The 13,089-nt window shown below is 41.8% G+C and overlaps 1 protein-coding gene and 1 long non-coding RNA gene across 4 annotated transcripts in view; one reads left to right on the top strand and one right to left on the bottom strand.

Moving 5' to 3' along the window:
* CXXC4 (CXXC finger protein 4) overlaps positions 1-9,986 on the bottom strand; it is a 26,327-nt gene extending 16,341 nt beyond the window's left edge. The window contains exons 1-3 of one of the 3 annotated variants that reach the window (XM_075929685.2): positions 9,540-9,986; positions 5,952-7,183; positions 2,941-2,961 (exon numbers count right to left, since the gene is read on the bottom strand). In XM_075929685.2, the coding sequence (XP_075785800.2) occupies positions 2,941-2,961; positions 5,952-6,980 (1,050 nt within the window). In that variant the 5' untranslated portion in view covers positions 6,981-7,183; positions 9,540-9,986. The other 2 variants (XM_075929686.2, XM_089778048.1) reach the window with 2 other exon arrangements.
* Positions 6,171-13,089, top strand: LOC142829554 (uncharacterized). The gene is made up of 2 exons (XR_012904057.2): positions 6,171-6,310; positions 10,424-13,089. It is a non-coding gene; the product is annotated as an uncharacterized LOC142829554 (long non-coding RNA).

Below are 13,089 nucleotides of genomic sequence, written 5' to 3'. Positions count from 1 at the left end.
TTCCAAGATGATAAGTCAGGGCTGAACCTGACCCATAATCCTGACTCATCAGTGTTTTACTTTAGAACATTTTAAATGCAACAGAAATTCAAAAACTGTCATAACTTATTTATCTCTGATTATTCAAGTGTTTTACTGATGAACAATATTAGACCAATGACTAGTAAATACAAATAATTTTTGAGTGAAAAATAGAGTTTGCAGAAAAAAAATAGTTTAACCAAGTTTGGCTGGATAGCTGATTCCTTAAAATTACTACCTAGTTTTGGTGGTGCTAGATTTCTTTCATTTTAAAAAGCATTCAACCCTTTCTTTCCTGTCTCACACAACACAAAATTCTAGTGCATTTTATAAACAGTACCCCTTGAATGTCTTTCATGAAAGGTGAACTAAAATATTGGGATTTTATTTTATAAATGTGTTGAAGAGTACGCTATTTTTTGTTTGGCTTTTAGTTCTAAAAATTAAATAAAGACCGTAAGAAAATATTAAATTTAATAAACAGATTAAATACCATCCCTGTTTAAAGAAGCTACCAATTCCTCCACTGTTCTAAGGATCCAAAAGCCCTTGTAGATCAGTAAATGGACTTTAAGCCTGACCTGACAAGATGCTGAATGCTTTCTCCAAGGTCCTCAGTTTACTGGTCTCCCATGACTTAACTGAAAGATGAAGACATTTCACACCTTCCAGGACCCACTCCCATGTGTAGAACTGCAAATGGCTTCCATGAGATTTTTGAGCAGCCAGAGTGAAGATGCCTGCAGCTCTTCCAGATCATACTATGGAGCTGCAGCAGGCATCATTGTGATGCATATTGTTTCGATCATGGAACCTCAGATGCCAAAAAGAACTAATTATTTAATTCAGTCTATCACACCCATCATTGTAATATCTGGGTGAATGCTACAAAAATTAATTTAATAAGCTATTGTAAAATTTCAGCAAAACTGCCTCTGTCTCCTGCACCCACTGACAAGATAAATACCTCCTTGGCTATATGCTCAATTTAAGAAGCAGCAGCAGAAAACAAGAGAAAAATGCATCTTGCTATGCTGCTAAAAAAAAACAAAGAAACAATAAAATAAAATGACTAGATTCTAATTCTAGCACACTGCAAGAAGTGGTGAATTCAAGAGCCAAGAACCTTCCATTAGGAATGTTCTACCACTCCCCCTAAGAATTAATTGTGGAGATGGAAAAACAAGAGCATGGTGGTCGAATGCAACTGAACAACAAGGAAGAAACCGTAAAAAGTAAAGCCAAAACCTTGTCGTCACTCCGCGGAGGATCGACACTGCCTCGATTGAGTTTCCGGATTTCAATTTGGCAAGTCTAGTTAACACCCGCTAAATCGAACTCAGAAGGCATCCCCACTGGTAGCCAATACTCTTGCTCTTGCAAGGAGTAAGGGAAGCCGATGAGAGTGTTTGCTTCCATTGGCCTCCCACTATGGGGACAGCACCAAGCTCAGCTTAAGTTAACCGACTCCTGCTATGCATTCTACATATTTTATGTAGCTGGAGTTGTGTACCTTAAGCCAAGCTTCCAGATCTAGTGTAGACCTAGCGCAAGACAGGTGAGGGCTTTATGGCTGACAACCAAATTCTTGAAAAAGAGCCTGGAAGAGACTGATGCAGTTGCTTAGATTGTAAGCTCTTTGGGGAAGGAACATTTTGTTTTAGCATCGTAAAGTTCTGGTCCAGACTAGGGCAACTGGGCACTATGCTAGCACAAAAAAGAACTATAATAGTAACAATTAATGATTAATGCTGGGCACGACACCAAAACACAGTGAGCTAATCACTAAGCACAGACAGCAGCTTGTGCTTCCTCCTGACCCTGATCATATTAGCTACCTGTTCCCCCTCAATTTTCCAGTTTTCCCTCATACTATTGGTTCCCTCCACAGTATGTAACTTAAAGCTAGAAAGACATGAGGGAAAAATGCCTCCTCTGAGGCCCCACTAATTGACCGCTATCCATATTGTTACTTTAACAATGTTCACATTTGCCACCAAAACAAGGAACAAAAGTGCTGAGGTTGCCCACAGATCCCCCTTTTCCCTAGTGGCAATGCCATATGCTGCTACATTTTCAGGGTCAAATGCTGCTTCCATTGAAATCAATTGACCCAATCCTTTACCCAATTAATTCAATCTCAAAACTCCCGCTGAGTTCAAAAGGAATAGGACGAGGCCCTTAATATTAAATTGTAATATTAGAAATTTATTTTGAATGAAAATGTGTTTATTTTTTCAATAATACTTAAATTAATTAACATTCATTTTGTGTATAAATAAAGTAAGTTACACTGAATATTATAATACTATACCCAAGTATGAAAGGTATTTAATGTTTGGCTCAAATTCCACTTTTACTCAGTTGAGTAGTTCAGTGCTTGATTTTGATATGCTGATATATATCAGGACGGGTACAATTGAAATCAATGGAGTTACACCAGCATTAAACTGAAGCTAGTGAAATCATAATGAGGCCTACTGACTTCAAAGAGAAAGGGGCAAAGTAAGATTAGGATATTAGTCTTTGCAACTTACAGTAAGAGTTATATAAATGTGTGCTATTGGGAAGAAAATAAGTAATCTCTCTGGATAAAAAATGTTTATACCTCTTTAAATTCACTGTAAATCTAAATAAACAGTGCATATATATACACAAGTATGCAGAGCGGTACATTATGTCAATCTTATTGTCATACATTTATTAATATTATACATAATATCACTTAATAAGAATAAAGTTCTGTTAAAAATACCTACAGCACAGGATTGCTTTTAAAGTAAGATGAATATAAGTAAAATATGAAAAAATAAAAGCAGATTTAAAAAAAGGCTAGAAAGAAAGCATTTAATTAAAAATGTAAAGGTCAGGTAATCTGAAAGTATGAATGAGAATCTGTCTTAAACTCAGTGTACTAACCTGGAGAGTTACATCATATGCCTTCATTGCACCAGGACAAGAACAGATTTAAGGGGAAAAAAGAGAAATGAATTCAGTGGATTCCACCAATTTACTGACTTTTTTTACACAGTTTTGCTTTCAATCTTTAGTCATTTCCATATTTTGTAGACAACATCCTTTATATTTTCTATGTAACTGACAACCACAATTTCCATATCTATATAAAATGGAACTTGAACCCTTGATTCGTATTATATTATCTCAGTAAGGTGTCTGCCCATGCCATAGTGTTTCACCTAAGGAGATCTGTTGATTTACAAAGACCACAAGACAAGCTAGCTTGAGAAGCCAGTTCAGCAAGCAGACTATTCTCACCCACCTGCAACCACTACTGCTGTTTCAGTTCAGTCATGTAGGCCCTGTCACTCTCTGACATGCTTCCAGCTGGTTGCCTTACAACTAGAACAGTGTTGCTGCACATGTGCTTGAGGCAGTCATGCTGTTGTTCTTTATTATTTAATTAAAAAGGAAGAGGAAAAAAAGACGAAAAATGACCAAAAATAGAGAGTTATCCAATTTAGGAACTTTTCCCTTCCTACTGACAAATAACATGCCTGTAAGGATATTAGTCACATGCCGTGACATGCTTTGTGACTGGATATGACCTACGGAGAATGAACGTCTACTGATATCTCTACAGCTGGAGAGAGAAATCTGCTTCCTTCCAGTCATAATATAGCAGTAGAGGTGTATGTATGTCTATGTGTGTGTGTGAGAGAGAGAGAGAGAGAGAGAGAATGAAGAAAAGTAGTGAAGGCAGGTGGTTATGAAAATACACGTGGCTAATAAAACCATGAGTTTTTTACCAGTCATAGCAGTTAAATAATTTCAATGGATAGCATTCTCATAACATGCCTGAACAATTTTTAAGGCTATGGAACACCTTTGTCAAGAGCAAAAAAATGTGTTCAGAAATGCACACGAACTCATACAAAGGTCTGCTAACATATACACTAATCTCCTTTAGAAATATCTCACTTTCTGAACAAATCAATAATCCATCAGGTTCTATCATTTATCGTAAATAATAAATCGCAAAGGCATCTTGGTTTGTTGGCCTAGTGAAAAAGAACGTTTTGCCCAAGCGGTATAACAAAGTTCAACATCGCTGAACAAGTACCATTGGAAAAAAGTAATCTTTTCTCTTTAAATTGTGTATCAATATTAAAATTCAGCATTATCTGTTTATTTGAAGAGTGGGTAATTATAAACATTCTTTGAAAACTTTCTACAAAAATTAACAGAAGTATATTGTTTACCAAAAACAGTAAGTGAAATCAAAAGTTAACAGCTGATATCTAGTACCTGCCAGAAATCCATATAATTTGTTGAGTTTCTGTGTTACTGGATTACTTACAAAAAGCAGCTGAAGAAAATGTAATGAAAACAGGCTAATAATCAAACTTTCAGCATGGATAGTTCACTCTTTCAAGAAGCAATGAACTTTGATGGGACTCAGTACAATAAATCACGATGGCCAAATTTTAACAAAAATTTCTTCAGGTCAACGGCAATATTAATATCAGTAAGGCTGTATTCATTTATTTGCTGTCAAACTGAAGGGTTGTTTTTGTTTAATCTCAGACCTTGTTGGAGAAAACTCCTGCAACCAATGATTTAGAAAATAACCACAAACACATATAAACTGGAAAGTTGCAGATTCTCACTGTGTTGCTCTGTTCTGTGACTGCAAATCTTAATCTGTCACCCAGTTTACACTGTACTCCTCTGTACTAAAGCTACCATTTCCCCCCTCCCAACACCTTCAGACGTGTCTGATATGTGCATCTAACCAGCAACACTATAATTTTAATAATGACAAGGGATTACATATGATTACTAGTCTTTCTTCTGTCTTGTTTTCCTTTGTCTAAAAATATCACTTAATTTTACATATATTTTGTATCTTTGTCATTGTCTCTTGTACTCAGTACATGAACTGAAATTCCCACATCATATCTGTCTGTGTTTTGTACGTCTAGCAAACTTGAAAACCTGTCTTTACAACTTTGTGATATTCAATACATTGTCAGTTCTGAGGACACATTGTAAAAATAAACGTATATACAGTTCAGTTCAGACATAATTTCAGTCATACCTGTGATTAGGTTTACATCACATTTTAATACACTGTAAGAGGGTTACCTTGTAAAATGCATTGCCAAAAAGAATTTGTAGCACATTTCACCAAACTATTTAACTCTGTGGCTATCTTTCTTGAATCAAATTGCCATCAGTCGCCTTGAAAATAACTAGCTAGCTATTACTTTGTTCTGAACTGCTAACCACTATAAAGCGTTCAACTACATTCTTCTCCTGATCTCCTTCCCCTCCCCGCCACCAAAAATCAAAGATAAAGTCATATAGAAAAGTCAGATAGAAACACAGTAGAAAAAGCACAGAGATTTCATAATGGCAACAATTAAGTTAGAAATGAATAAACACCCCATTTGCTTTCAGGTTTAAAAGTGTTTGCCCTCCACCCTTGGTTTCATGTAAGTAAAAATCTGTTCCATGTCACCAAAGAGAACTCTTTAAAATAACAGATAAACACACAGAGCTTGTTCCAAGAATTGTATAGAATTTGATGTGCCCAGCTTGTTTGGAGGTGTGAAAGAAACCCCTAATAGAAGCTTTTAATTTGTCATCTGTGATGTTAGTTGTGACTCTATGAAACTACAGTGATTTTTTTTTCCAAGGACCAAAATATTTTGTAAAAGGGAGTTCCCCTCCCCCCTCCACGTTTCCTTCCGGCTCTTTATTTAAGAGCATCCCCCACCCTCTCCTTTCAGGGTGGGATCCTACTAGGTGCCAGTGTCACGTGTGCGGGAACCCCCTTACAACCTGCACGAGGCTTCCGAAAAGGGCTGCTGCATCTTGAAGCTAGACAAGAAGCACTGGAGGGGCGGGGGCAGGGGGTTGAGGAGGGACGGAGGGAGGCTGGGAAAAAAGAAATCATCTCCTCTGACCTCTAGTGAAGTGCCAGGTTTTTTCTTTAGCTCCTCACATTTCCTAAATTTGCAGATCTGGTGTCCCGTTTTGCGGTTCCTGCAGCTGCTGCAGACGCCACAGTTGATGAGCCTCTTGCAGGGCACGCAGACCCCGCACCTTTTCCTCTTCTTCTTGGCAGGGTTGGCGGCCCCTCCTCCCCCGCCTCCCGCCGCCGCCCCCCCTCCTCCGGCGGCTCCCAGGGAGGAGGAGGACGAGGAGGAGGAGGAATGGCTCTGCGGGCAGTCTGCCAGATTGGCAATTTGAAACGCACTGTCTGTGACGGCGGCGGAGGCGGCGGCGGGGGAGTGCAGGGCTGTCATGACGATGACCCCGGGAGGTAATGAGATGCCCCCTAAAGCCGGGATAGCGGAAAAAGTCCCCACGCGCTCGGGGAGATTCATTATCTCTGCTTCGGCAGCGCCGCATTTGAGCTTGTTCATGCATTCCCCCGCCAGAGGTCTGCAGTGGTCGGGGGACAAGGTGGAGAGGAAATTGTTGTTTGCCATTTGCAAGGCGGGCTGCTCGGCTGGCGGGCAGCCAGGCTTGCCCAGCCGCTGGGACTCGTTCCGATGGTGCAGGCTGCTGCTCCGGCCGGCGTGCAGCGAGGCGGCGGCGGCGGCGGCGGCGGAGGAGGAGGATTTCCTAGCGCCGCCCGCGCCGCCGGGGTTGCTGCTGCCGCCGCCGCCGCCGCCGCCGCCGCTGCCCCAGAGCATGGCGGTGGCGGCGGCGGCCGTGGCGCTATCGCAGTTCCAGGGGGACATGCCGATGCGGGCGGCGGCGGCGGCGGCCGCGCTGGGGAAGATGGGGGTGGTGATGCGGGCGATCTTGGCCGCCTGGGGGAAGGCGCCCCCATTGGTCTTGTAGAAGGTGGCGAAGGAGCGGTAGCGCTCCATCTCCGAGTTGTAATCCACAAGGCTGTTGAGGGCCCCCTCGGGCAGGTGGTTATCCTTGGGCAGCCCCGGGGCCTCGGGGTTGGGGCCGCTCTCCACGCACACGTTGGTGTTCATGGTGGCGGGGGGGGTGCACCAGTGAGGGGCAGGGCGGAGGGTCACAGGGGCCGTCGTCTGGAGGGGATGGATGGGGTCGGTGGGTGAAGGGGGAGGGATGGAAGGGGGGAGGGGAGAAGGTTAATCCTCTTTGGGGGACATTTCTGCAGACGGCAAACTGTCAGGCAGCCTCTTCGTTTGCATTCTCACAGGAACGGTGGCAACTAAAATAAAGAAAGTCATGTCCACAAAGGTGTCAGCAAGGCCCCCGAAACGCGCCGCCACGCGCCGCAGCGCCTTTGCACCCGCACCAAGCACGCCACCAGCCCGCCGCCGCCGCCGCTCTCGCCTCCCTCCTCCCCCTGCGTGAATGCCTCAGGAGCTGGGCGATGGGCAACCCCGGGGGAGGCACAGGGGCGCTGACACAAATGCCAAGGGGAAGGGGGCAGGTGGGGGTGCTAAAGACGTGCAAAGGGGTGGAAAGGCGGTAATCCCTATAACCAGAGGGCAGTTGAGTATTATGAAACGGGGGGATCTGGGTGGCCAGAGCATGCAGATGCGAAGTAAAGCAGAACGCAAAGCAAACGAAGGGGAAATTAGCACATGAAGTGCTGAGAAAGTCCACAATGCTTTAGAGAATCAACTGTACGCAAACAGGGTACGAAGAGCCTGCCCACATACAAGCTGAACTAAAGAGGCAGGGGAAAAAACGAAGGGGGGGGGGGGGAACTACCAGCTGCCACTGTGTCCTTCTGTGGCTGACGGTCATTAGTTTGAATCCCAGCACAGCTGGTTGTGTTAGGGTCTTAATTCAATGTACCAAGGACAGGTCTCAATTGCACAAACCATTTGGTGGTGGTGGTGCTTGTGGGATAGAGGGGAGGGGGGTGTTCTGCTTGTTTAAAAAATGAACAAGTAGAGGAGATAAAAATATGTAAGCCAGGCATTTCACAGTTTTTGACCTGGAGCCTGCAGTTCTACTAAGGATTGAACATCCCCAATTCTTCTGGAGGCTCTTTTACATCCCCACGCCATGGGGGCTGCCCAAAACTAATTTAAAAAGAAGCACCTCCTGCAGGCATTACAGAAATATACATTGGTTCATTTTTTTAACCCCCCACTCCATCAGATACATGGTTACCTGCTGAAGTAAACATTAGTGGGTTTGACAGGTTTATTATTAATATTTTTAGAAAAGTTGAATGCAGGAATAAGGATTTTTGGGCCTTTTATTTTTCATGGGCCATTCTTTATATCTCATGGAAAGGGGTACTTTAGTGTGGACCATGGGAAAAGAACCACTATTTCAGTATTTAGAAAGTAAAGCAACACATAACTCAAACATAATTCTATGATCAGACTCTGTTTTCTAGATTCTTCACCAAGGGATTTAATTAATATTAGCATTTGATTTACTTCAGGGACACCAAATGGGGCCCAGTACTGTTTCAGGCTAAAATATGTATAGTTCAAATGATTATCAATTATAGTAATTAGGACCATAATTAGATTAATGAACCATTCATAGCCCAACCTACCAAGTGCAAAAACTTCATCATTAACTGATGTTATATTCTAAAAAACAGGGTTTATGTAAACAAATCCAGATTATGGTAGAATAAATCTAGATAAGAAACCTCACCCTTCTTTGGATTAGGAACTAGTATGCATCTTTCAATCACAGACCCTAATCACACATGAACCACCTCTATTTTCACGTAAGGAAAAACCTGAGACTATTGCTCCCTTCAGGGGTCTGATGGCAAAAAAGGGTGCCCCCAAAAAGCTCCAGGCTAACCACAGACTTGGAAGAGAGAGGCTAAGAATTTACACATAGCAAAAACCTCTAGTTTCTATAAATGAAACTGTAACCTCATGTCCATAATAACTACTCGATAAAACTAGTTTGGCCAACCATGTGTAGAAAATTCAGACAACTGGTAAGGGAAATGTATTAATAGTTTAGCTTTTTTATTCAAAATCTTAAACAATGCAAGCATTTTGTGGTTTATTTTCACAGTACTAAAGTGGCTTTTCTGCATAAAATCTTTCTTTGCTTGCTGCCTCTCCAGTCCCCCACCTCCTATCCCCCTTCAAGGTTTATTGCCACCAGAAAGGAGAAAATGATGGTGGCCCACCAACCAGGTCATTATTGTTTAATCGATGCATCTCTGGAGCATGAAAAGGGTACCTAAGACGCAGCTATTGATTTTTTCTTAACTATAGACCACATTTAAAAATAATAATGAAAATAGCTATCCAGGCTGCATGATTTGGTTCCTGCTTAAGCCAGTGTGCCTGTACATGTTCAATATTGCATGTCTGGTCTGCCAGAGACATAGAGATCAAAGGTCATATTTAACATTCAGGAGGAGGGGCGGGGTGCAGATTAATTAATAAATTAATACAGCGGCGCCTTTTATTGCCCCACGTCTCGCATTAATCTACTTTTACGATCCTAGAGGACAGGAACAAAACCAGCCTCTCCCCCCTAAAAAAAAAACCCAACCAAAGAAACAAACAAAAAAAAGCAGAAAGAAAAGCAAAAAGGGAGAGCAAGAGAACCAAATAATCACTTACCAGTCTCTTTATTTGGGGGGCTCGAAATTGCAGACGCTCCCAGCCTGCCTGCCTTTAATTAGTTGCACATCACTCCCTAGCACAAAGAAGAAGAAATATCCAGATGTGTCTTGGCAGCTCCTCAATTACAACTTTGATACTTGTAAACAAACTGTGAAGGGGGGCGGTGGGAAAAATAAAGACGCCGATCCACTCAACAAATAACTGTAAGTGGCTTCCCCCCCCTTGTTGCAGAGAGAAAGGAGGAGGAGGAAGGGGTGGGGGAGAGGAAAGAGCAGGCACTGGGTGAGTGTGTGTGTGCGTGTATGTGTGAGAGCGCCTGGCTGTGTGCTCGGTGGTCTCCTCTCCCTGCGCGCTGCTCTGGGTCCGTCTCCAGTCGCTGTGTGCGAGGGAGGGAGGGAGCCAGGGAGTCTCTCCCTCTCTCTCTCTGTTTGTGTGTGTGCGGGTGTGTGGTTGCTGGGGGAGGGGAGGGAAGAGGAGGGGAGGGGGTGATTGGCTCCGAGGTGAGGAGGATGCAGGGATGTGGACACCTACTGATGATTGGCTGCAAATTACACCGGGAACAGGAGGCGCACACGGGCCACTGCTTCGCTCCACAAATCCCCTGCTCAGCGCAGGAGCCAGCCACGTTCGCCTGCCATCCCCGCGAGCAGGAGGGCTCGCTCAGTAGGTGGGGGGTTCCTGGAGAATCATTTGTAAGGAGCAGGCACTTGGCAGAGGCTCCCAGCCCCTTGATTCCCCAGCAAACTTGCCTCGGTGCGGGGATGTGGTGGCTGCTGGGGGCAGGCAGAGCCGAGCCGCAGAATGGAGTGGGAAGGCCCTTGCTTGTTAAAAGGATGCTTTTCATGCGCACCCAGCCTCACCCCCTGCATAACCATTTTCAGGCGGCCGCCTGGAAGGAGCAATTTCTCTTGAGAAGCGTTAGAGGAGGAAAAGAAACGGCTGTACTGAAGAATGCTTTCAGAGCTGCATTGAAATGAACATAGCCTGCATCTGGGAAGTCAAGAGATGGGAAAGACCTATCAGATCATCCAGTTCAGCTCGCTGCCAGTGCAAATGAATCTAAACCTTAATACTATTAGAGGAGGGTCTGAAATGAATATTGTAATGATTTGCCTCGCCTGCTCTTTATTGACTTCAAAAATATTATTTCTGTCTCTGTAGGGAGGTATAGAATTTGCCTGTGATATGCAAGGACTGTAAGTGCAAGTAGGCACACGTTTCTGCTTTGGATTTGTCAGGCAGTGACTTGAAATAAAACTGTTTTAAAACTTTGATGCTTTGAACATGCAGCCACTAATGGATCCACATGTAGTTTACATTTAACATACAGCACTTTTCAACATTTTTATGATATAGTGATCTAATCTATGCCCTCATATTACTGATGTATGATCATGACATTTGTATCTAGTCTCATCAGCCATGCATGCTTAGAGAGAGAATACTGGCAGGTTCCTGTATCAAGAAGTTTGCAATCTGAGGACCCAGTTCTGCCTATGGATCTATACAAGTAACTCTTAAACTTCAATAGGTATTTCAGGGCCCAAATTACACAAAGCGGCTAGGAATGACCAAACATTCCAGATAGTTGAAACAAATGGTTTAAAGTTTAGGGAGGATCACCTTTGCAACAGTGAAAACTTGAGATATGCCTATTAGGTAAGATATCCCTCTTTTAGGAAACCATAGCACTGTGGTTGTGTCAGCATTTGGGTTATTAATGGGGGATTTTTTTCTGGGGTTTGCAACATGACTGTGTTTCATTTGGATCTGAAAATTAACTGCATCAGTGATAATGTTTCAGTTAAGGAGTACAGAACAAACTTGGACCAGACCCTGCAGTCTTTACTCAGCCTTTACTTAGATTTTGTCACTTCAACAGCTCATAAATGAACACAAATCAGACATCAGGAGTGGGAACACACATAAACCTGTAGGGAAACATTTTAACCTACCTGGTCACTCAGTCTTGGATTTTAAAGTAGCCATTCTTCTACAAAGGAATTTCACCACCCAATTACAGAGAGAGACTGCAGAACTGGAATTCATCTACAAATTTGACACTGTTACCCTGGGCTTGAAAAAAAAACATTATTTGGTTAACCCACTACAAAGCCAATTTCCCCTGCCTTTGACATCTGAATTTTCACATAAAAATCTATCAATGGGACATGTTCCACCCATTTAATTAGCCTCATTTACACGGGTCCTAAAAATGACAGGTACTTCTTTTGCTATTATAGATATCTTGGATTCTGTTATTTCCACTCCAGCTCATCTGATGAAGTGGGCTTTGCCCGTGAAATCTCATGTTTCTATATATATTTTTGTCAGTCTCTAAGGTGCCCCAGGAATACTAATTGTTTTTAAAGTTATAGACTAACACAGAGACTACCCCTCTGAGGCTTGAAGAGTGAAAACTCAAAAACAGCAAGGACTCTACAAGCTGAAATACAACTGAACAAATCATAATTTTTAAAACTAACATATCTGTAAAAATACAGCCTGTCTGTGGTTTTTTTGCAAACAAAAAAGGGCTACATTAATTGAATAAATTATGTATCAAGTTTTTTATCCATACTAAATTGTTAGGACACTGGCTCTCAAAGGGACCTTGCCTGGTTTACTGCAAATGAGCATGGAAACCAAACAGTTAATTCATAAATAGATATGATTATTTTTTTAAAAAAATTTCAAAACAAAATCTTAGTCATTTATAAATTGTGGGAAAGGTGGGAAAAGGCTATAATTTAATTCACTTTATTGCACTCATATAAAAAAAATGAAGGCATTATCTTTAAACTGAAATCTTTTAGTCTTTTCATGTATAATATGAACTAATATTCTCTGGGATATTTCATAGGAAAAACTACATTTAGAAAAGTTATACATTCACAGTAACTTTTTCTCAACAAAAAATCATGAGGAATTTTGGCGCATGGATTTTGTGAGCATGAGCAATGGCTGTGTCGATGCTCCACCAACTAAGAAGGATTTACATGGTAGGTGAGCTGTCGATTAGGTTTATAATCTGCATTTTAAAAGTCCCTAAAGTCATATTTATATTATAGATCATTGTGCCTCATTTACCACCGTTATAGCGAATCAAGAAAATAATCTGAATTTTTAAAAGTCCTTAAATACAGAATCTGCATTTTAAAATGTCTATACTTACATGTTTACACAATATACTGTAACAATTTCAAAATAGTCAGTATGGTCTCTTGTGACAACTCTGCTGCACCTTTCAGAGTATTATTTATCTTACTTTGATATTGTTTTGGTTGGGAAGAAGGAATATAAAGGTAAACAATTTATATTTAAATAAGGACATATATTACCTGGGCAACTCAGGAACATTTTGTGTTAAGATTCATTCTCAATCCTTGTCACTTTGTTTCTAAAGTAGTACAACGATCTCACAGCAATGTTATGTGCCATCTGTGTTTAATTTTCAGTGTATGTTTCAGACATGGTATTATTCTTAATTTTGAATGCACTTGCTTTTGTCACTTGGCGTCATCACAACATAAATATCTCTCAAATA

The sequence above is a fragment of the Pelodiscus sinensis genome, chromosome 4 (assembly GCF_052426305.1).
Source record: "Pelodiscus sinensis isolate ZL-2025 chromosome 4, ASM5242630v1, whole genome shotgun sequence".
NCBI classification, from domain to species: domain Eukaryota; kingdom Metazoa; phylum Chordata; order Testudines; family Trionychidae; genus Pelodiscus; species Pelodiscus sinensis.
Note: the sequence above shows the minus strand (reverse complement) of the source record. Positions and strands in the feature narration are given on the sequence as shown.